The sequence below is a fragment of the Anser cygnoides genome, chromosome 1 (assembly GCF_040182565.1).
Source record: "Anser cygnoides isolate HZ-2024a breed goose chromosome 1, Taihu_goose_T2T_genome, whole genome shotgun sequence".
Classification (NCBI taxonomy): Eukaryota; Metazoa; Chordata; class Aves; order Anseriformes; family Anatidae; genus Anser; species Anser cygnoides.
This window is the reverse complement of record NC_089873.1, coordinates 55,385,949-55,410,224: the sequence shown is the minus strand read 5'-3', so window position 1 is coordinate 55,410,224 and position 24,276 is coordinate 55,385,949. Positions and strand designations below refer to the sequence as shown.

Sequence of the window (24,276 nt, the reverse complement as noted above, 5' to 3'; positions counted from 1 at the left end):
TTGATCCTGGTAAGAAAACAGATCTTCATTAATACTAAATCCATCCATCCTACTTTTAATTTTAATGCAGACTTGAGCTCCATTACTAAAATTATTTGTACCCACTCACAGCTTTACCCACAGGAATACTTCAAATGACATTGGTGAAACCAAGCTTATGCATAAAGCTAAACATATGAAAATTTGTGTGTAGACTGAGATTCTAATTTCAGCATTTTCTTCTATCTTTCACGAAGATAGCCTTTAAAAAGTAATTCTGCCTCCGTATCTAAGTCTGCTTGAATCGCTGAATATATATGAGTCTTGTGTGAAGGGAAAGGATCTGAAATCTTTGTATATTTGGAAGAGATGTAACAAAACAATAGACAAAGGATTTACAGGAAAGGAAGCTGGAATCCTCTGGCAGGATCCCCTGCAGCAAAACCCATCATTCCATAGAATGAGGTTAATTAACTGGCAATTATTTCTGAAGTGCATCTGAATCTAATATATTTGCCACAAAGATGTCATTAAAAGAGTATCAAGTGGCTGCTGGAAGTCAAGACTACTTAACACTCATGCCCTCACCACAACTATGCTGCTACATGACTGAAACTGCAAGCCTCTCGTGCTGAAGCACCTTCAGCCTGGATTCACCCAGAGAAATGTGCTCTTCGCCCAGCGCCCTGGTGCTGCAGCCTGTTTACCTGTCATCATGCACCTCAAGACACACCAGTCACACACCTGGAGGACTCTTCCACTGACTTGTAATCATAGAATCATAGAAACAAAAGGTTGAAAAGGACCTACAAGATCATCTAGTCCAACCGTCCTCCTGTTACCAGCAGTACCCACTAACCTACTAAATCATATCTCATAGCACCTTGTCCAGGCGCTTCTTGAACACCACGAGGGACGGTGGCTCCACCACGTCCCTGGGCAAAAATAATATAAATGTCTCTTCCATATAAAATCATATCAATCATACAAACGTCTCTTCCAGGATGGTAGCTCTTCACAGGTTTCAGAGTTCTGGCAAAGGGAATTTCACTTATCAACCACTTGGAAGACAAATACCATATACACAATGTCCTTTGATTCCTGTGACTTCCTCCCACTTCAGCAGAGCTGGGTAAGTGGGAACTGTCCCTCCTGACACAGTTCACCTCAGCCTAAAAAAGACAAAGATAGGTTCTAAAGGGTGAACAAAAGCATTTCTCTCTGTTTTTGCACGTATCATGGGCAGGCAGGCTGGCAGGGTTGAGCAGGGAGATGAGGGCAGCCGGTCCCACGGCAGTTGCCCCCCCCGAAGGACTCCCCAGGCATTTTTCTGGAGATCAGACCCCAGCAGTCACTCCATGCCAGCAGAACAACGTGCCGCCTGCTCCAGCACTTCGGGGCCAGCTTTTTGAAGACCAGAAGGTGCAGAGAGGACCGAACCAGGCTCTGTTCAGCAGTGCCGAGTGCCAGGGCAACAGGCAGTGGGGCACAAACCGGAGCACAGCAGGTTCCCTTCCAACACCAGGAACCACTATTTACAGTGCGGGGTGCCAGAGCTGGGTGACAGAGCACTGCCGCAGCCTGCCCAGCGACCTCCCCCAGCCTGCAGACCTGAACATGTCGGCCTCCCCTCAGCGCCCTCCCCCCGCCGCTAGGCGGAGGCCAGGCCGGGGCTCGGGAGGAGAAGGGCGGGGGGAAGGAGGAGGCCGCTGCTGCAAGATGGCGGCGCAGAGGAGGAGCCTGCTGCAGAGTGTGAGTGGCGCCTTCCCCCCTCCCTGCTCCCGCACTCCCCCAGGTGTGTGCGAGGGGGGACCCGCGCCTCCTTCTCGCCCGGCCCCGCAGCGCCTGAGGGGGAGGCCCGGGGGCCGGGAAGGTCCCGGTGCCGGCGGGGAGGTGGGAGCCCCCCGCGCTGCCCCCGGTCCCGGCTGGGGGAGGCCCTGTTGGGCTCGCAGCTCTGCTTCCCGGCCGGCCCGGGGGGCTTGGGGGGCGGCTGGTGTTGGTAGCCCTGTGTGAGGGGCCCCCCGTCGCTGTTGGTGGCCCCAGGAGCCCCCCTGTCCCGGGGGAGCGCTGCCAGCCGTGAGGGTCCCATCCGGTGCTGTGCGGTGCGGTGCTGTGCTGCACCCAGGGCAGGACCCGGCTGCGACTCTCGGTTCTGGTTTCTTGCTAGCAAGAGCCGGAGGTGCGGCCAGAGCTCGGCTTCAGAGGGAAAGGCGGTGGTAAGTGATCCAGCTCTGCAGCGAGGGGCAGGGAATAGGGAGTTAGCGGCTGGGGGGTGCGCTGCCCTGTTAGCAGAGGGGTGAGAAGAGGGTGGGGACGGACTGGTAACCCATGCTCAACCAGCATGTTCAGCCTGCTTGGGGCTTACGTGGTCTCTTTCCTCTTTCTTCCCCCCAGGAACAGCAGCCCAGTTGGACAGATGACTTGCCATCCTGCCATCTCTCCGGGGTGGGCTCAGCTCCAAACCGCTCCTACAGCGCAGATGGCAAAGGGACAGAGGGTCACCCCTTGGAAGATAACTGGTTAAAATTCAGGTGAGCGGGTTGTGCCTTGATCACGGATCCCTGCAGACACAAGGGCAGGTGAACGTGATGTTTAGCTCCTCACAGAGGACTCAGAGAATTCAGGAGGTGTCTGGAGGAACTTGTTACATATGTCTTTGTATCACGGCCATCTATGACCTCTTTGCTTTTGCTGTCTCTGATAGGAGTGAGAACAACTGCTACCTCTATGGTGTCTTCAATGGTTATGACGGCAACCGGGTCACCAACTTTGTGGGTCAGAGGCTCTCTGCTGAACTGCTGCTGGGCCAGCTTCACGCAGATCACAGTGATGCTGATGTGCGTCGAGTCCTGCTGCAGGTAAAGCGGCTTCGGCTGGGAACAGCTCCTGCTTCTCACACTACCCACCCCCTCTTTTTGCCACCAGGGGAGCAGCATCTGGTTTCTGAGGGGCTTGGAAACATCTGCCAATGGTTGTGATTGTACTCATACTGTGAGCAGCTGTAGTGCTTTGTTTTACTCCCACCTCATACCCATCTGTCCCCCAGCTCTGTCAGCACACTGCTGAGAGCTCTCCAGGAAGCTGCAGCCAGTCTTCACTGGACTTGTAGGAACAAGTCAGCCTGTAAAGGAGATGACAACGAGTGAAAAGGAGAAGTTAATGCGTGGGGAGATGGATTTGCGAGCACACTTACTTGAGTGATAGATAAGTTTTTACAATCAACATACAAAATCAGATAGGTCTCTGACATTGCTGTGATTGTAATTTGTATGTTTTTGTCTCCTGTTTTGAGTAGTAACAGATTGTTTTTACAAGCTGTTAAGTAGCTTCACTAAAATAATTGCGTTTTAATATGATGCTGTGATCTCGAATGTCTATATGTACAGTGATCAACCACTTTTATGAACCAGTCTTAGAGAGGTGAGGATGGGTAGTCTCAGAGGTCTGTAGGTGCTGGATAAATGCTCAGTTTCTCTTATGGCCCTTTTTAGGCTTTTGATGTGGTAGAAAGAAGCTTCCTGGAGTCCATTGATGATGCTTTGGCAGAGAAGGCCAGCCTGCAGTCCCAGCTACCAGAGGTAATGTGGCCTTAAGAATGGAGATTTCTGGAGGTCCTACTTTCCAGACTGTTGGATGGGACGTTAGTCAGTCCGGTCTGAGGGCAGCTGTAATTGAAAATTGTGTCCCTGTAGTTCTCTTCTGGGAGCTTGTGGGAAGTGAAGCAAGTGTTTTGGTCTGCTTCCCAGAGTTCCCAATGTTCTTACTGGCAATATGTAGACACATCATTGGTTTTCTTAGTAAAGAACTAAACATATTGTGGAAAGGTGTTCAGCCCATGAGGCGTGGCTCTTCCAAGGACAAAGACGTGATATGGGTGAGAGGCAAGGCCTCAAATTTCCATGGCACCTGGGCAGATGTGAATTCTGGTCTTCAGGTGAACTGGACTGTCATTTCCAGAACCTTATCAGACCCACGGGATTTGTTAGGATTGAACAAATAATTGTATGTCTTACATAGTCAGTTTCAGTGTTGTGGACTGTGTGTTTAAGCCTCCCCCATAATCTTGGGTTCCAGGGTGTTCCTCACCACCAGCTGCCTCCTCAGTACCAGAAGATTGTGGAGAGATTGAAGGTTGTAGAGCAGGAGATCTCTGGAGGAGCCATGGCTATCGTGGCTGTTGTTCTTAACAACAAGCTCTATATCGCCAACGTTGGTGAGTTGTTCATTGTATTTCAGCATTTGTTCTTAGCATTTCAGTCTAGGCATTTCTGAGGATGGCTGCAGCTCTAGGAAGTGAAAGAAATCAGAACGTGGGGGGCAGTTTCTTTGGTCTGTGGCCAATGAGCGATATGCGTGTTACTTGTAGGCCCAATTGAAATCAGTCCGGGTGATCATCTCTGCAGATATTGACAGACGCCACGTGTGTGTCCAAAGAACAGGGGAAAAATGGGTTGAGAGGCAGTAGTGCAGGTTCGCTGAGGAGTGGATAGCTTGCTCGTGAGGTGTTGGCTCAGGCCTAAGTGAAGAGCTGCCTAACAGGCCTAGCGTGCTGCGGGCAAGGCTACTTCTGGGAGATGATGAAGAGAGAGTACATGAGCTTTTCTCTTCTTTTCTGTCCTTATTCCCCTCTCCTTTTCCTTTCCCATTTGGATATGTTCTCCGTCTTAACGCAGAGCTATCTGGTGCCTCATCTCGCTACTCCCGCTGCAGGTACCAATCGGGCACTGTTGTGTAAGTCCACGGTGGATGGGCTGCAGGTGACTCAGCTCAACGTGGACCATACGACAGAGAACGAGGATGAACTCTTTCGCTTCTCCCAGCTGGGTGAGTGCTTCATTTTTGTCTTCTTATCTGAGAACATCTCGTGCCTCAGTTTATCTGGGGCACCAGGAATGACTCAAGCCACTGGAAACAATAACTGACCACAAAAAGAAGCTCCCTGTGGGCTGTGGTTTCAAATTACGAGTTCAGTGCCTTTTTCTGTGTGTCTAGCCACAGTGAGGCTACAGAGTGAGTAAGTTCAGCTTGCTGAACCTACAGAAAACTATCTTTTTTTCTTTTTTTTCCCCCCTCTTTGTTCATTTTGAGACTTAGTTTCATGTCTGACTGCCAAACTGACATTGATTTGCCCTCCAGCTGTGCGATTACTAGAGTCGATAAGGAAGGCAGGAGCAGAAGCACACAGCCAGAGGGCAGAAGCAGGATGGACAGTAGGTGACTGCCCCTCTGGAGGCAAACCACAGTTATGCTGGTTAGGTTCTGCCACACCCTCAGGACGGTGCGTTTCAATACGCCTTTGTACAAGCTGCTACTGCAAAAAAAAGCAGGTAGACTTCAGACAGAGTCAGACCAAACACTGACATTTACTGCTCTCACATCAGTAACCATTGAACTCTGTCTAATACTGACATCTTGCTTCTGGCAATTTCCCTTTTCCTTTACAATGCTTGGCGTGTTTCTTTGTCTAGAACTAGCCCAGGCCACTTGTGTGACTGTTAGCACCAGACTCTTCTTGTTGAGGTACTTATGTTCTGTGCCTTTGCTTAGGTGGATCTAACTTGGCATTCTTCATGAGGCTCACCTGGTAGTTATATTCTTACCTGGTGAGGCTGTCAGTGTGGTAGTTTTCTGCTGATAGGTCTTGTTTCACTCCATTTCTCTTCTTTTTTTTTTTTTTTCCTTACTCATACTCCTGCAGTAGTGGCATGTGCTATGAAACAGAGGACTGAATACAGGAATCTAGGGAAAGAGAGCCTTTCTACTGCCAAAAACACTACCTCGAATTTAGCTGCAGTCCACAGTGGAACAGGAATCTGCTAGATACACTGACCTTAATCCAATGCAGCAGTGGCTCTCCAGCTGGCAATCCCAACAGAAGGGAGAGCCAGTAGAAAAAAGCCAATGTGCACAGGGTTTTGGGGGCCCAGTGGTGATTGTTGTGAGGCTAAGTTGAAGCACAGCGATAAATTCTATCCCCCAAACTCTTTATCATGATGGTGTCTGTGTTGCACCTGTCCTGGGGAAAGGGAGAGAGAGGCCTTACGCCTGTGTGGCACACAGGCCCAGCACATTGCAGCTCACTCAGTGCTCCAGGAGAGTCGCTGTGATTTAGACACAACCTCTCTGGCGTGCTTGGAGCTTCCCCGTGTTTGTGTCTGTCGATAGCTTGTATCCCCCTGCCAGGAGCTGGCAAATGAGCCAGGCCATGTTGATGAGTCAGCTTCGGTCTGCAGCAGATGGCGGAGTTGTGTCTTACTGCTGGGGTAGGTGTGGAGCCATCTGCGCGGTGAGGCTTGGTTTGACTCAGAGGGAGAGTTTCAGTTGGACCCTTGCCTTCACCTTGTACTGAGGACAGTCATCCCTAGATAAAAATCTCAAAATAACATTTTCTGCCTGTTAGCTCCAGGTATAACCAGGAAGGGGGAATTGCCAGGACAGACCAGGTAAGTGGCTCGTCTGCTCTGAGTCCTGCCTCACGTAGCAGCTATCCCCAGATGGGCCCTGGTAGGACTTTCTTTGAGATGTGATTCCTTCATAGTCCCTGCCGGACATACAACATAGCAGAGGTATATCCCCTTAAACTTAATTAAACTAAATACCTGTTTGCGGATTATCCTTGTTTTAGGAGTAGCTAACGCCAATCTGAGCACTTGAGCAAATTCAGTCCTTGCAGACAGTTCTCCGTTTCTCCTTCTCCTAGTTAGCATATTAGTGAATTTGTCATACGGAATTTAGGAACAGGGATCAATAACAGGGTGGAAGAAAAAATAAGAATCCTTCACATATGTTTTCCCCCTTCCTGCTTTCCTCCTCCCATCATTGCAGTCCAGAGCTGACAGGCGCAGATGTTCCACTGCCTTTTCAGCAAATGCCTGTGTGCTCAGGCCAGCTGCTACTGGTGGCTTTGGACCAGGACGTGGGCTTTGTCTCAGGGCCAGCCACTGCATTCGGTGTGAGTGTTGGGCTGTGTGCATCTCTCTCCTCTCTCGTTCCCAGATTACAGCTAATGAGAAGGTGTCCCTTGGAACAGAGCAAACTGCTCTTCCTTTCCTTCCTGCAGGGAAGAAAGCTCTTTTGGCATCTTGCTTCATCTTACTGTTCTCTTTAGCTGTGGATATTTCTTTTCTCCTTGCTGACAGTATGACCGCAGGGAGTCCTGCAAGTTTCCCAAACGTCGAATTTTTTTTTTTTTTTAATCTGGCAGGTTTGGATGCAGGGAAAATAAAACAAGTGGGAACTATTCGTGGGCAGGAAAGCACTCGGCGCATTGGAGATTACAAAGTCAAATATGGCTACACTGATATTGAACTACTCAGGTCAGAAAAACTTGCTTTGTGGTTTTAGTCCCTCTTCTTCATGACCCTCTGTTCTTACCTAGTGTGGCAGCAGTGTTTATTAAAAACCCTGTCTCTTTCCAGTGCTGCTAAATCTAAGCCCATCATAGCAGAGCCTGAAATCCACGGAGGGCACTCGCTGGACGGGGTGACTGGCTTCTTGGTGCTTATGTCTGAAGGGCTCTACAAAGCTCTGGAGGCAGCTCACGGGCCTGGGCAGGCCAACCAGGTGAGTGTGCTCTCACAGGAAACGTTCCCTCAGCTATTGACCTCCTGCGGGGGTGTCAGCTCTCTTGTACAGACCATCCTCCACATCTGTCCTGTGAGTGCTGCCTGGGCCGGGTGCCTGTGCCGGGTGCCTGTGCCACCCCATTCCAGCCTGTAATGATGGGAGGGTTGCTTTGCCAAGCCAGTTCTTCCAGGCAGCTTCCTGCCCCTTTAGGAGGAGCCCTTTAAAGGGAGTGGGACGATTCTAGGCACAAGGCACGTATCAGCAAGTGAGACTGGCAAGGCCCCTGGCTGGATAAGTTGCCATAAAAACTCTTAGATCACTTGGCCGGATAAGATTTCCTCCAGAATCTCCTAAACATCCTTCTCCTTTTTTTTTCCCTCTCTGCCCAGGAAATTGCAGCCATGATAGCCACAGAGTTTGCCAAGCAGACTTCGCTGGATGCTGTGGCCCAAGCAGTGGTGGACCGTGTTAAGAGGATCCACTGCGACACTTTTGCCAGCGGTGGGGAACGGTCCAAGTTCTGTCCCCGGCACGAAGACATGACGCTGCTCGTAAGGAACTTTGGGTACCCCTTGGGTGAGATGAGCCAGCCCACGCTAACACCAACACAAGGTATGCTGCGGAGAGAAGGAAACAATAGAGGGTGGAAGATAAGTCCTCTTGATTGATCTGGCATTGACCTAATGTTGGGAGAGGAGGTGCTCAGTGTAGATTTTTTTTATTAAACGGATTATTGGCTTCTGAGGTCTAGAGTCTGCAACAATTTACATCTAAGAAAGGCAGTTTGATATAAATTCTTCCCTTGGGATCTTTGACCCTTCCTTTGACCTTTCTTTGACGCTGTGCACCATCGGTCACTGATGTCTCACCTGCGTTTATAATTCTGTTTTCTCACTTCCCAGGAGGCCGCGTCTACCCAGTCTCCGTGCCATACTCCAGCTCCCAAAGCACAAGCAAGACAAGTGTCACGCTGTCCCTTGTCATGCCTTCCCAAGGCCAGATGGTCAACGGTGCCCACAGCAGCTCGACTCTGGATGAAGCCACCCCCACCCTCACTAAGTAAATACCCTGCCCTCTTGATACCCGCAGCCCCCCGTACCTCATGCTGGGTGAAGTGGTTGGGAAGCAGAGAGATACCTGTCAGTTACCCGTCACTCATTCCCTTATCTGCAGCGCAGCCCTCCTGGCTGCAGTACTGACAGCCAGCCGAAGTTGTTGGCTGGAGAGCGATGTGTGAGGGGTGGGAATGAGCAAAGCAAGCAGCGCTGGAGCCAGCTCTGGGAACATGCCCTGGGAGAAGCATCTGCTGCTGTCACTGGAGGGCACTCTGGCAGCAAGCAGCCCTTCTCTTTGGATGTTGGGTGCTAAGAGTGTTGGGTGCTGTGCATGGAGGGAGTATGGGTGCCCTTCATTTTTAATAAGGAAAGGGGGATGTGCAGGAGAGGTGGTGCTGCACAAGCTGGCTTCCTCAGAGGCGGAGGCCAGGGTAGAAAAAATGACAAAGGTTAGACCTGGATTCTGTTTGGATCTGCTTTGCAGGATCGTACTCATGGCTCTGGTTTGAATTCAGCCTTTGGCACAGGGTGGAGTGTGTACAAACAGAAAAGTGAAGAAGCTCTATGGTTATTGTGTTCTGGTAGCTCCAAAAACAATGAGGCTGACACACCAGGGCTGCTTTGGCTCTAACACAGGTCATGCAAGAATAGCTTTGCTGCTGCCAGACTCTTCTCGTAAAGATTGTTCTGAATGGGTATGAGGAAGCCAGCAGAGTGCATGCCCTTTCCCCCCCTTCTTTCCCTTTTCCCCCCCTTCTTTCCCTTTTCCCCCCCTTCTTTCCCTTTTCCCCCCCTTCTTTCCCTTTTCCCCCCCTTCTTTCCCTTTTCCCCCCCTTCTTTCCCTTTTCCCCCCCTTCTTTCCCTTTTCCCCCCCTTCTTTCCCTTTTCCCCCCCTTCTTTCCCTTTTCCCCCCCTTCTTTCCCTTTTCCCCCCCTTCTTTCCCTTTTCCCCCCCTTCTTTCCCTTTTCCCCCCCTTCTTTCCCTTTTCCCCCCCTTCTTTCCCTTTTCCCCCCCTTCTTTCCCTTTTCCCCCCCTTCTTTCCCTTTTCCCCCCCTTCTTTCCCTTTTCCCCCCCTTCTTTCCCTTTTCCCCCCCTTCTTTCCCTTTTCCCCCCCTTCTTTCCCTTTTCCCCCCCTTCTTTCCCTTTTCCCCCCCTTCTTTCCCTTTTCCCCCCCTTCTTTCCCTTTTCCCCCCCTTCTTTCCCTTTTCCCCCCCTTCTTTCCCTTTTCCCCCCCTTCTTTCCCTTTTCCCCCCCTTCTTTCCCTTTTCCCCCCCTTCTTTCCCTTTTCCCCCCCTTCTTTCCCTTTTCCCCCCCTTCTTTCCCTTTTCCCCCCCTTCTTTCCCTTTTCCCCCCCTTCTTTCCCTTTTCCCCCCCTTCTTTCCCTTTTCCCCCCCTTCTTTCCCTTTTCCCCCCCTTCTTTCCCTTTTTCCCCCCTTCTTTCCCTTTTTCCCCCCTTCTTTCCCTTTTTCCCCCTTCCTTCTCCCCTCGGACGTCTGGTTGTACTTAAGGTTGTCCAGTTAAAGGTGAGGCAGGTGTCTTTGGCATTCATCAGTTCCACACACTTCTCAACATACCCAGTGCTCTGACAGAGCAGGAGGGCTGTAACTTTTACCTGTTTACAAAGGATAGCTTAATCTGTGAAGAACTGCCACTTATTCTGGTGCCTTTTGTGTGCAAAGTTGCACATGGGGGGCAAAATAAAGATGTCTGTGTTCTCTTTCTCCACAGCCAAAGCCCCACTGTGACTCTCCAGTCCACCAACACCCACACGCAGAGCAGCAGCTCAAGTTCGGATGGGGGTCTCTTCCGCTCCCGACCCACCCACTCGCTCCAGCCCGATGAAGACGGGCGCGTAGAGCCCTACGTGGACTTTGCAGAGTTTTACCGGCTTTGGAACATGGACCATGGCGAGCAGGGAGCGCTGACGGTGTCCTAACGTGGAAATGTGCCTCCTCCGACCACCCAGCGCTCGGCTGCGTGAGCAAAGACTGAGGCAGGGATGAGAGCGCTGCAGCTGAGAGCTGTGTTCTGCCCAGAGTTAACTCCTCTCCGGGATGTGCTGAGCGCTGGGCTGGGGAGCGTGTGCTGCGCTCTCTACACACGTGTTGCCTGTGCCATGCACCTCGTCCCGGCTGACCTCTGCCCCTTGGAAGCCCTGTGAATAAGGGAAGGGGTCTTGAATGCAACCCTCGCTGCAGGTTTCTACAAATAAAGTTGCAGAGAGGGCTCCCTTCTGGATAATGCAAGAGTAGGGGCCTGTACAAAGGCTGTGTGTGCGCGTGGGTAGGTGTACGTGCGTGTGCCTGCGTGTGTGCGTGCTGTCATAATGTTTCCACAACTCAATTCATAATGCTGTGATTCCAGTGTTCAACTCCATAGAAGATACCTCTATTTTGCAGAATAAATAACTTATAGCTACACTCATTGGCACCTGTGTGGCTTGCTCTCTTCCTTACATCACCCGTGGGTGGGTGTGACAGCTCTTCCCAGTGAAACCCTCTATTCCTCCAGCCCACGGGGTTGCAGCTTGCAGCGAGCAAGCTTCTATCATAAAAGTGGTCTGAGCTTGTGTAGGTGACTTTAAACTGTAAGGTCTTTGTCCCATGCTTTATTGCAGAGCTTTGGTGCTGGAGTTAAAATATAAATTATTGGTTTTGGTAGACAAAACGCACATCTCTCCCCTTAATGCACTTTCACGGACTATCTGTGAGGTTGTAGAGGGCAGGAGGAGAGTTTGACGCATTTTTTTGAACTGCTTCTGCTAATGTCCCAAAGCGAGTTTCGTGCTGACTGAAGCGAAAGCCGTAGCTACATCACGATGTGGAGCTGCTTGCTCCACGCAGACGAGTACATCCTCGTGTCAGAGCAGAGGTGGGCAGCGAGGAGAGGAGGTCTGCTGAGCTGCTTGCTCCACGTCAAGTCAGTGGAGGCCTGGAGGGGCTGGCAGAGGTGTCGGCATCGCAGCGATCTTCTCCTTTCAGTTCAGGCTGCTGACGGCAGGCGGCAAGCGCGCCTCTTCCCTGCCTGCTGCAGCCTCCTGCTGCAGCCTCCCCAAAACCTTGCAGCTCGCAAGCAGCACGGGGAGGCCTCTGGGGTGACCGCGGTGCCTGGTGGCTCCCCAGGGAGCTGCGATAAGGCTCTGGGCAAAGCGAGACGGCCAGAGGTTACGGGTGAAAGGACGACGCTTGGGTTCCTGCCCTGATTTATTGTCGTGTCAGGCTGGTCACCTTAGGAAGGAGGGGAGTGGGGAGGGAGCAGGGCCTGCGGCAGCAGAGGCCAGCGTTCAGCCGAGCCCCGGTGTCTGCAGGTTCAAGGCACTCGTAGCGTGCCAGCCTTGGAAGGGGCGGAGGGAGATTTATCCCTTCGGATAAATCAAATAATACCGAGTGCCCCGAGGCAAGATCTGAGTTTGCTGAGAAATATGTGGGCAGGATCAGAGCAGGGAGTAGTGCTCGCTTCTCGGGAAGGAATCCCTTGCATGCCCGTAGGTGGCTGTCCCATCTCCCACCCAGGCCCTGCTGACGCAGCTTTGCCCCACGGGGCTTCTCGTGAACCGGGCCGGGCTCTTGGCTGCTGTGGATGCCCTTGTTTCTCTGCCCGCCTCGCTTCCCAGGAAGGCTGGGTGTGCAGGGCACGGCTGGCGTGCTGGCACGGGCGACTGCCCTGGCGCCCGGGGGAAGAGGCAGCAGAGCCGTGCAAGGTTTGGTGCCTTGTCCCTGCATCTTCCCTGCAGGGGAAGGCATTTCTCACCCGTCCTGCCTCTGCCCGGCCAAGAGCAGGGAAATCCTGAGCCCAGCCTGGTCTTTCTTAAGGACCTCACTGAAATGTTGTTTGACCTGGGCTCCCTGTCCTTTCCTCCAGACTGTTGCATGTCTGTTTAGAAGGATGGTGCAATCCTGACATGGACTAAAATGGAGTTGAAGAGGTTTCATGCTCTTCTGTGTTCTCTGACCTGGCACGGATTTCGATAGCTGTATAAACAAGTCTTTCTTGCTTATTCCCCCATCCCATTTATCTATGCTATTTGCTAACTTCTACCAGGAACACTTCAAGTGGGAAATATTCCAGCATGTGGATGCTCCAGACAAAGTTCAAGAATTGCCAAACACACTTATATAAAGCAGATCACACAAAACAAACTTTTCCTTTGACATAATTGCTAGTTTACTAAGTATGAAAAAATGAAGTGGGTAGGAGCGGGTGGATCGCACTAAGCTGTGTCTGTACAGCCACTGGAAAAAAAAAAGGGGAGAAAAATCACTTTTCTGTGCATGCTATGTATGCTTAGCAGTCCAGGTCAAAGAATTAATGTGTTTGGGGGAAAGAGGCTCATAAGCGCATGTCAGTGTTTAATATTGTCCTTGGGGAGCTTTGAGAAGACGCAGGCTGTAACAACAGTGGAAAAACCCGCGCTCCCCTGTGCCTTTAAAGTGAAGTGGTGGATGGTAGGGGACAGGACCAGAGCAATCTGGAGAAACAAGAGCAGGGGCCTTTCTGCAGGGTGGTGAAATTCAAAACCGATAGAAATATCAAATTCTGGGCAGAAAGGGACAAAGCCAGTGCAGCTACGTAGCACAAGGAGCTTTCTGCAGACCTCCGGAAAGAGGAGGTCATGTCAGGGGCTGGTTTCGCTAGGGGGCTGGGGCTCACGTTGCTCTGGAGCCAAAGCAATGCCTCCATCCCGAAAGCCATCCCCAAAAGCCTCCTTTTAGCTTGCTCATCCCCAAAATGCTGTTACCACCTTGCCAGGTGGATGCGCTGGCGTAGGTGATGGGGTAGCTCCCATCTGCATCTTTCCCATCTGCAATTTTCCATCCCTGCTTGCTTCCACGTGAGGATGCGGGGTCCTTGCCCAGAACCCCTGCCCCTTGACTGCCATGCTCTGGGGAGGAAGGAAAGTGGTTCTCTGCCCCCTCCCCTTTTTCCTTTCACCACATTCAGCTTTTGAGTGTCAGGAGACAGTAGAAGGGCTCATGGCACAGCTGAAAAAAAAACATGTAGTCATTGGATTTCTGTTGTTTTGGGATAGAGATAGTTGTACCTGAAGGGAGAAACTGCCTGAAATATATAAATTTAATTCCCTAGCTAATAGATAGTTATTGATTGTACATAATAATCTGATTGCTCCTTCCATAGAAATTCTGAGGAAGGGCTTTAGAGTAATTCCGTGCAGTTCATTACTTGAGTAACTCACCTTTCTCTAGTTAAGAGCATCTCTAAAATGTCAGCACTGTTAACGAGAGTTGTAAATAAACCACCGGGGATGGGTTAGGTATTTTAAATCCTCTAGTTCTCGCTGTAAGCGTAGGAATGCTATTCGGAGTATTCTGGCTAAAATTCAACGCGAGCACTTATATTCTGCCAACTCCAATCCCCTCCTGGAGTTTCAAATGGATGCGATATTTATCTTCACTTCCCGTCTTAACTATTGTGTGTTGTTGCTGTAGGTTGCTAAACAACTGCTGTCTCATCGGTGGCTGTATTTTGCTAGTGAATAAAGTGATCCCCATGTGCATCCGAACCATAAAGCTATTTGGAGTCCTTGCATAAGAACCCCAAGGTACGTGTAAGCTGTTAATATTTATTATGTGAAGCTGAGAACACGACTGAAGATGGAGGGATTAGAGTAACCGAGTTCAGGCTGCTGAACGGGCAGGCAGAATGGAAGAGAAAGCAGATGCCCAGGAGGAACAAGCGCAGGAAGCACGAGGGCTCCTGCACGCAGGATTAGACGCCAGTGGAGCATGGAAAGCAAAAGGCTGGGAAGGCTTCGGAGAGTGGCGAGGGGAGCCGGGGCGGGGAGGGCAGATGCAGCACTGCGGCTTCTTGCTCGTAGGCAAATCTAAACCTCTCTGCTTCCCCCAAATCGAGCATCGGTTTAACCACAGGCTGGCTGGGCTGCCAGCAGCAGGAGCCCTGTGCGAGGGGACTTGGCCGCAGCAGGAGGCAGCTCGGGCAAGGTGTTTCTGAGACGCGTAGGAGAGGGCTTGGACTTCTGGGCCATGATGCTTGGGCCTGTCCTCCTCTCTGCGAGGTGTTTGGAGAGTCTCCTAACCTGCTTTCTGCCTCATCTCCCAAGAACAGCATGACCTAGAAACCCTGCGTTTCTTCTGCTGGTTTTGCTTGAGCTGGGCAAAGAGCTTTTTTGAGCCTTGCAAAAGCCAAGTGGTGGTGGGGAGTGACACCAGCTCCTTTCTGAGGAGCAAGAAGCAGCTGCTTTGATTTCCACGATTTGACACGAGTCACCAAACACCTTTGGGACATGCTGGGTTTGACTGGTGTGAGTTGGGAGTGGGGCTGCCAACCCCACACATCTCCATTTGGGAGCCAGGGAAGCGCTGCTGCAAGAAGCCCTGCTGGTTATTGTGGTGTTCAGGTGGCAAACAGCCACCAAAACATCTCAGATGGTTGCTGTGGTTGGTTTCCAAAAGCCACCACCAGCCCAGCCATCCAAACCCAGGTTCCTAGAGGTGGCCAAGCACTTCCTAACATGCAGCACAGAGCTACCCGCAGGAGAGAAATCAGGCAAAGGAGGCTGCCTCCGACCTCTGGTGGGAGCTGGTCACTTTGGCAAGTTCAGGGCTTCTTTCAAAGCAGAGGGATCAAAGCTGAGCTGTTGGCGGTTTTGTGCATCAGCGCTTCGGAAAGTCCCTTGCTCCAGCCAACTGGCAGTGGAAGCAAAGCAGGTAGGTGCTGCTCTCAGTCATGGTCTTCTCCTGTCCTCCTCAGTGCCCGAGTCCTGTTCTGGCTGTGGGTGTGCTCAGAGAAGTGGCAGAAAACTTGGCACCTCCATCACCGCCAAGGTGAATTTATTGACACCCCCCCAGTCCCACCAGATCCTGGAGCCAGCTCTGCTTTTCCTCCTTGCTCCCATCATTAGCTCTCAGCTGCTGCAGAGAGAAATCTCCAAAATAACTTCACAAGGGAGTTCTTGCAGATCTGAAGACTTGAAAAAAAAAATAGACTGTATGGGAAATGGAAAAGGTGAAGAGAAAAAACAACAGGCAGTCAATAAAAGCTTTCAGGGAAGAGATAAGAGCAACAAAACAGAATGGCTTACTGCTAGCTAAAGGTGTGATGGGAATGAAAAGAGCTTCTGCAAATGTCTGGAGGGGAAAAGAAATTAGAAGAGAAGTGTATCCATTAGTAAATGAGTGTGCGAGTGTATTATTCATGGCTGCAAATATCTGAGCTGCAAAAGTGTGACATTTTTACTCCTATCTGCCTTTAGTGGCAAATTTAAGAATTTCGGATAGCAAGGAGGTAATTAAGACCTAATAAGGCAGCTTTTGGCTGCCGCTGCACCCGCTCGGCACACGAGGGAGGTGGCGGCACCCCTGCTGCGGCTCGCCCCGGTGAGGCCGCTGCCTGCTCGCAGAGCTGCAGCCCAAGTGGGCATGGGGAAAGCCAGGCAGACACAGCACCCTGACCCAGGCAAGGTGCCGCATTCAGTGATTTAGCCGAATTTTTAGTATCACCAGGTGCCCTTCACTGGGGTCACTGCTTTTCAGCGGGTCACCGCGGCCCTGAGGCCTTGTGGCACCGAGGGGCCTTCACCGGTGCCCGTGGAGGGAGTCAAGGAGGGCAGAGCCCGGCGTGCCTCCCGTTTGCGGCTTGCTGCCAGCACCACCACGACACGGGCGTTAATTACTGTGCTTGGCACCTCCCCGCGGCCCTGCCGCAGCCGGCGGGCAGCCCGCCAAGCGCGCGGTTCTGGGGAGACGCGCTGTCGTGCTAATGGCCTTACACCGGGCCTTAAGTAGGCCGGGGACCTGCAGCTCTCCGAGCAGGAGGAGCGCTTCGCTCGCCTCTAATTAGAGCAATTTCTCCGTCTAGGCTTCGCAGCGGGGCAGCGATTCCTGCAGGAGGGGACGGTGCCCGGCTCTGCATCCGAAGCGAAGGCCAGCTGCGCGGCCCGGGCGCTTCGTAGCAGAGAAACGAGGGTGGTTTCCAGAAGAGCAGCCACAGCTAGAGCAGATCCAGGGGATGAGAAGAGAGCATGTTGTGACAAACTTCGTTCGTGAGGTGGCCGATGTTTATTGAACCGCAGAGCGTGGCAGCTTCGATGGGGTATTTCAGCAGAGAGCATAACTATTTCAGTATTTCTGAAAAAAAAAATAAAATTGGCTCGCCTATAAATACTAGCACGCGAAAGCACGCTGCCTGGAGAACCCAGCCTGCAATGATAAATGACTGCTGAGTGCTATTTAGGGCACGGGGGCCTAAGTAAGTGCCAGGGAACTAAATATCTAGTTGAGCCTTGGCACCCTCACAGATGAGTTCAAAGGGGGATGGCAAAGGGAGCCGCTGTGGGCTGCCTCGCTGCTGGGGCTGGTCAAGTCCCCGTGCTTGAGAGCATTGCTGGGAGCCACACCATGGTCACCACAGCCTCCTCAGAGGGTTTGTTCATTAAACCCCATCAAACAGGACACGGTTGTGGGCAGGAGATAGCACAAAAGCCAGATACACCATGTGGATGCGGTGGGGACAACCCAAAAAATGTTAGGAAAACGTAATGGGCATCGAAAACAGAGCGTTTGCTGGGACACCCGGCATTTGACAGCCTGCATTGGGAAATCCCTGCTGAGCTGGGCTATGCAAACAGCCTGGCCCCTGATCTCTCCATGCACAAGTCCATCTCTTCACTGAGGTGGCCGTGCTCTCTTCCCACCGCTGCTGCCCGCAGGCAGGGGAGGCTGCAGGGCCGGCAGGAAGCTGAAGGGATGCAGCAAAGCTCATGCTGCTTTTACCGAGCACATCTAAAGCACGAGGCCAAACCGTTTATTTATGGTCTGGCTGATGTGCAAAACGTTGACCATGGTGAATGCTGCTAGAGAGAGAGCAGGCACCCTCGGGAGGGAGGCTGGTGCAGCGCCTCTGCTTGCCTCGTCCCTCCTGTACCCGTGCAAAGGCTGCTGCAGCCTTGCAGGAGCGGAGCTGCTGCACGCAAAAGCACAGTGCAAAACCACAACGGGCGCTAGCATGAGAAAAAGGGAACTGTGCTTGAAGAAGTGCTCTCGGCTATTTTGCAGGTTGACTGGGACAAGCTTGCAAGAGCTTGAGCCTGTGCACGTGTCCTGCCCCAAAGCATCATTGCTTATTATCAAATACCTGCAAAACACCACACCGGGCCACTGCGTTAAGCAGATACCTGGAGGGAAATGAGGAAGGTCTGCGTAAGGGGTATGTGGGTGGAATGAGGAGCCACAAATCCAGCACCACCATGAATCTCGCTAATTTAGTTAAGCCCCTATATTTATTCAGTGCTCCGTAAGGCCTTGATTAGAGATTGGCTGGGGAGACATTTGTTTTAGATTACATGCAGCAAAGATCTCGTGCCTCTGAGAAGGCTCTGCTGTGTATCACTCCCAGGTGTTCAAATACCATGAATCAGATCCCTCAGTATTCTCATCTTTGGCTTAAAATAAAAAGAAAATAACACCAGCTCCTTTTCCATTTGTGTTTGGCTCTTGCAGCCTCTGAGGTACCTCGGTGGCCACTCCAGGGGTTTCTTTGCAGACCCCATGCTCTGAAGCACCCTGAGAAGCAGGAAGGGCAGAGCAGGGGGGCTGCATGTCACCCCCTCGCCCTCCTTCCCGGCTCATGTTGATGTTAAAGGCAACTCCATCAGGCCTGAGCTTGTTCTGTCCTTGAGGCATCTGTGGTATTTCGGACCCACACTCATCTCCAGCAGCCACGGCTGGGGAAGCAGCAGCCAGCAAAGACTTTTTTTCACTAGAGTCCTCCGGTCTCTCTTAAAGCTGGAGGGAAGCCCTTCCACCATCCCTGCCTCCTTTCACCCACAAAGTTCGTTCACCACAGGAAAAACAGGTTTAAATAAGCAAAAAGGAAAATAAAAGAGCGCTCAGAAGGGAAATAGCTCTGCAAATTAAGACCCAAAGAATCCCGGAGGTATTTGATGCTTGAGCGGCTGAATGAGATGCCAGGCAAAGCATTCGGAGTCACTTATTTATTTAAATTGGCATGGGGACACTGCTCAAATTTGCTGCCTGCAGCTATCCACCAGATCCAGCAGAATGACGTGGGCATGGCAGGCTGGGGGGGCAGAGCCCCATCTCAGGAGGGCTAGGGTGCCTGTGCTATGGGGCTGCCCGCAGCCACCTGCCCCAAATAAATCTGGGGGAGGGAGGTAGCAGCAGCTGGGAGTGGGGGGTCAAAGCTGTCCCTCCTAGAATTCCTACGGGGCTGTTTTTGGGGTTCTTCTCCAAATACCCCCTTGGAGGTCCCCACCAGCCCTCTCCTGCTCCATGACCAAACGCGAGCACTGCAGCACAAAGCTGTCGAACACATGGGGCACGGAGCAGCAGGAAGCAGCGATCGATTGCCTGAGGTTTGATGGGTCCACATACAATCAGACCACCTCATTTTCAGCCACCAGCCTCTTCCTGGCCTCCTGCGGCTCAGGATGTAGAGAGCAGCCCGTGGGTTACTGCAGCCTGTTGGGACCGACCTGCAGAAATTCAGGCAGCTATGTAAGCAAGGAGAATTTTGTTTCCCTTCCCAAGCTGGGCTTGAGCTCAGCTGCATTCAGAGTAGAGGTTTGTTGGCTCAAGGTGGAAATGAAGGTGATCTAAACCCAAGCCCAGCTTTGTTTAGCTGTGTTACGCTCCTCTCTCTGGGGCTCTGCTGGCATTGTACACTGTTTTCCAGACTAGCACCAGGCATTTTGTGTGGACACGTTCCCAATGGCTTTCCAGGCGAGGAGCTGTGATAAAAACCTAACCTGTTATGTTGTAGGGCACTTCCTCTTTCCCCTCGCATAATCGGAGAACAGCATTTATTTGGGACATTTATGGTTGCAAGGAATGGTACCCGCGTCGTATGGCTCACCAAACAAAAAGGAAAAGCCCACAATTAAAATGCAGCTAAAGAAAACACGCGAAAACCAAGATGTGGAACAAATCCCAGCTTGAATCATCTGGCTCCAAGACCTGCGTGGAGCCCATTGAGCTTGAGCTAATATCTATTCACAACATGCAAGGAGCAAAGACAAATAGGAATGGCCTGGAGCTAAAGTTTCACTGTGCCGCATCCGGAGACAACACCGACCCCTCTTCTGCTCTGGCACCGGTCGGGACAATGTTCCCTCCATGCCCTCCTCGTGCACTTCCAGGAAGGCCTCATCCCCTTTTTGCTCCCTTGCCTTGCATTTTGGGGCACACATACCTGCTGAAACCTTTTTTGCAAGGCTAATTGACCCCGCAGGATGCGATCTGCTGCCAGCACAACGTCGGCGCATCCTCCCGCTCCCCTGACCTGCAGGATTTTGTCACCGTTGCAGGCAGCACGAGCTGGGTGAAGGAAACAGACAAAGTTAAGCCAGCTCCCTTGAGCAGAACAGGTGATGGAGAGGATGCCTACGGCACTGAGCCAGATATTTTGGAAGTGCTCAGGAGGCTGAAGCTGCTGGCGGGGAGCGTGGTGGCGACAGGTAGCTGGGCTGGGTTACCTTTTAAATCTGCTCAGCTGCAGGCGGAGAAGATGCGATCAGACCTTTAGGTGTCATTTCCTTTCCAGCTCTCTGTTTGCTTCCTAATTTCGTGTTTCTGGGAATCCTTCCCAGCTCCAAAGATGGGTAAATCTTGGCGAGGGCACTGTGAGCACCGCAGCTCCCCGGCAAGCTGCAGCCCCCCAGGAGCGTGCCCAGGCGCTGGGCAGGGCAAGCAGCTCACCGCAGCGTAACTGCATTGGCCCTGCAATAAGCTGTCACTCCGAGCAGGGTTTAATAGCTTCATTAGATTAATGAGCCTGGATGAACCGAGCCTGGGCAGTTCAGCCAGTACAGCTGGAGCAAGCACCACGGTTAAGCTAACATAGCCGAATTTTGCCAAAGAAGAGGCCGAACGCTGATGGCTCTCACGCCTGTCCCAGACACGTCCCCAGGAAACCTGACTCGTGGCTGTGCTGCTGATGGTGATCCCACAAGTGCCTGTCACTGTCTGAAGTGTTATCTCTGGGGGGCTCTGATTAGCCTCCGCATCTCACAGGCACTTCAGAAAAGAGCAATAAAATAAGATGGCAAACAGCTCGCCAGCACACTGCCCCAGCCCCAGGCTGCCCCAGCCGGTCGCTGTTGCAAGGGATGGTTTTTGGGCACTGGAAGCACTCTCTTGTACCTGCCTCCAGCCAGAGCCGTAGCTATGAGAAAACCCTGTCCGACATCGATAACTCCCCTCCGCAGTGTTATCAGAGGCCTTATCAACACACGCAGCTGGTGCCGGCTGCAATGAAATTGGTTTCAAGCCTGTTTTCTTTGCAATTCCTCAGCTGGACATGCTTGTATCAGTCACAGGGGCCGGGGAAATCGATCTGACCCGAGTGGAAGTGCATTCGATCGGCAGCATTTTAACTCATCGGGCTGAAAATCCCCCCTCCTGCTCTGCTTCCTACACAGGGGTAACCTCGATAGCTAAGCTTTGATGGTGCTGGCGAGCACTTGAAGCCCACCAAAGAGTTAAATCTTCTTGTGCCTCGCCGAGGCCACCGCGAGCTTCCTGACGTTTCTCCCTTCAGCGGTTTCTCACCCGCTTGCTGCAACCCTCTGAGAGCCGCCCGAGCGCGCTGCTTTCGTTGGGTTTGCAGCTGAACGGCCCCGTGGCGGGCCCACGTGTGAGATCTGCCCCAGGGACCGGGGCCTCACGCCTTCCCGGGGAGGCCTTGGTGCAGCGCTGAGGTGGGCACCGGACCCCGGGGCTTCTCCTCCTCCGTGGGTGTTGGACCTGGCCGGCATCAGCAGCTCTTGGATGGCCCCAGAAGAGCCCAGTTGTCCTTCTCCTTCCCTCCCATGCCAGCGCGGCGGCTCTGAGCCACATCTCGGTGTCCCCAAGCATGCAGCTGCCACCAGGCTGGACAGGCCTGTGGCGGAAGGAGGTGCTTCTCGCCCAGCGAGTGGCTGGGGGAGTTCAGACAGAAGGAGATGGGGCAAATCCCAGCGAGAAGACAACATGGAAGCAGATGAGCTGCTCCAAGCACACACACTTGGGTTTCCCCCCCCTATGTTGTGATAAGGGATGGGATTGTTTGTGCTGCCCAGCGTGACCCGGTGGTACGAGCCCATGCTGAAAATCGCTTTGCCTTTAAGATCCTCAGCTGAAAAAGAAAAACGAAACAAACAAACAAAAAAGCAAATGCATTTCAGGAAATAATCCAGGGAGCAGGGCTGCCAGAAACCCCTAAGTGAGAGCAAACAATCCTTATCTGGCAAAGTTTTATGTTACTTAATAGCAGTGCAAGTTTAAAGGCATTTTTTTGTTGTTGTTGTTTCTGTTGCACACAAGGCATCATTTCTGGGTGGATCCTGTTATTAGTGTTGGTCCCTGAGTATTTCTATCAGGGTGTTTGTTCATCTTCCCCTTGTCTCTGCTGTAGCCTGATTGCTAGGAATGGTGATTGCCAGCAACTGTAATTTTTTTAGATCGGAGGCCTCAGAGCACTCAAGGAAGAGATAAATATCCTTGTCTTACCCTGCTGGCTTGGTGACCAATGACAGAAATGTCACTTTGTTGTTTTCCTCCCTGCCACCAGCAGCGCAAAACGAACAAGGGCATCAGATTTCAGGAGCGCTTGGCTCAAAGGGGGACTTTGTTTGTGGAGTCGGGCTCAAAAGGGCGTTAAAAGGGCTGGGATCCCAAAGGGGGAAACCAAGATGACCTTTTGGTGATTTTCTGCAGAAAGGGCATCAGCGAAAGTTGGGCTCTGCGGCCATTACCCGGGCTCTGTAGCTCAGTGCGAAGGAGTTAACCAAATGTCAAACTCCTTGCGCGCAGGGAGCCCAAGAACCACTTATCAGCAACGGCCACATGGTGGAAAAAGGTCGCATAACGGCGGCGGAGCAGGAAGCGTTTATAGTTAGTTCCCCTTTGCAAAGGGACATGCGGAGTCACCCACGCCTGTACCAGCAAGGAACAGCCCCTCGGATGGGCACCAGGCGTCCCGACAAGTGATGGAGAAGCGCCTGTCCTCCTGCCTCTAGCTGGTACGTCCTAGGGGTAGACCCTGCGGGGGTTTAGCAGTGGGGCTGGGGATTAAAGCCCAGCACCCACCCGACACCCTGCCCGGAGGAGCTTGCCCACGCCTCCCACCTTTAGCATTGCCCAAGAAGAAAGAAAACAGGCCCACCGAAATCTGAAAACACACATGAAAAGGCTTTGCCTTCAAAGCTTTGCACCTGGCTAGGCTCTAGCACGGGGCTGGGGGAGGCACAAATATTTGCGGGGCTGACTGCATCGCCGAGGAGTGCGCGCTGCCTTCAGTCGCGAGCACACAAATTTCTTGGGTAGCAAATGAGCTGGGCTGAGGCTCAGCTGTGGCTGGGCGGTGTTTTATCTTGCTTAACCCATCGGAATTCATTTGCATGCAGAGGTTTGGATTTTAGACCATTTAAGGTTAACTCATTGCAATATGGTAATCGGCTTCTTCCCCCAGGAGCAGCCGCCGGGGGTTAGGGAACGCGAAGAGCAGAAGTTGCTCTGCGAGTGTGGGGTGAGAGGTTTCTGCCACCTTCGTGGCTGGGCTCGCTGAACCCCCGGGATGTCCCTGCAGCTCCCTTCCTGGCCCCAAACATCGTGCCCAGAGCTCAATCCCTCTCTCCCCAGCAGGAGAGGGGCAGGAAGCGAGCACACAGGGCACGCTCTGCGTTCTCGCCCTCTTCCCGCTTGTTGGAGAGCTCATCCGAGTCGCTTTGCTGAGAGATATCCTCCTCGCTGCCAGGTTTGGTTGGACTTGGCCGGTGGATTCAAACCGTATTGTGGGCGGCTGATAGACAGGCAGATAGACAACGTGATCGTGAGAGCTTCGTTTCTGTAAGAAATCGGGCTAAAAATGACTCCTCATCCCGAGGGAGCTTGTCCAGCATGTCTCAGTCTGAAGTATGCAAAGCAGAGAGAAAACACTACAGAGGCAGCAATGGTTAGGTTGCTAATTCGAGACCCACAGTCAAATTTCTCCCCTACCACAGACTCTCCGATTGGTCTCCAGCAAATCATATAACTTTTCTAATCCTCAGTTCCTTTTATGTAAAACAGAGCCAAAGGTTTGGGGTTTTTACCTTTTGGAGGTGGTACGATAGCTACGTAAATTAAAAATGTTGAGGCGCTTGGATGCTACATCTAAGCCTACAGCCTCGGTCTGGTGCCATCAAAGCACGTAAGATCATTAAAATAATAATAAAAAAATAATAAAAAATACAACTTCTGCTGTCTGGGTCCACAACCCCAGACCCACGTGGGTTTGGAAAGAATATGCAGGGTACCCGGGTGCACTGGTGGTGGTATTTCAGCCCACACTGCACCACTTCTGCATCGCTCTGGTCCAGGGTAAGAGTAGCAAAACCTTGTCTTTCCCCACACAAAGGTTGAAAGGAATGGGTAAAATTTCCTCCCCCCCAAGTCTTTGCAAGGGTGTAAGAGAGGTGCAGACGCCCCGGGGAGGCTGAGGGACCTGGCTGTGCAGTGAGGAGTGCTCGGTGTGGCAAACACTGTTTGTCACAGGACAGGGGAGCTGTGGTATTGCAGCTGCCTCTCTGCACGGGGATGCTATTCTAGCTCCCATGTGTGGTCTGATGTTCCTGAATATTTGCAGTCGCTGGGTTAACCCTTTAGTTTTCTTTCTGATTAACATGTAAAAGTAGTGGCTGTCTTCAAACTGCTCAGGGAAC

The 24,276-nt window shown here is 52.1% G+C and overlaps 1 protein-coding gene across 1 annotated transcript; it reads left to right on the top strand.

Moving 5' to 3' along the window:
• Positions 1 to 1,581: 1,581 nt before the first annotated feature.
• TAB1 (TGF-beta activated kinase 1 (MAP3K7) binding protein 1) lies at positions 1,582 to 11,020 on the top strand. The gene is made up of 11 exons (XM_013180935.3): positions 1,582 to 1,731; positions 2,374 to 2,510; positions 2,684 to 2,837; positions 3,471 to 3,557; positions 4,054 to 4,192; positions 4,690 to 4,803; positions 7,184 to 7,295; positions 7,398 to 7,542; positions 7,935 to 8,157; positions 8,448 to 8,604; positions 10,329 to 11,020. Exons 1-11 carry the CDS (start codon positions 1,597 to 1,599, stop codon positions 10,534 to 10,536), a joined length of 1,611 nt encoding a protein of 536 aa, XP_013036389.3. The 5' UTR covers positions 1,582 to 1,596; the 3' UTR covers positions 10,537 to 11,020.
• The last annotated feature ends 13,256 nt before the right edge of the window (positions 11,021 to 24,276 follow it).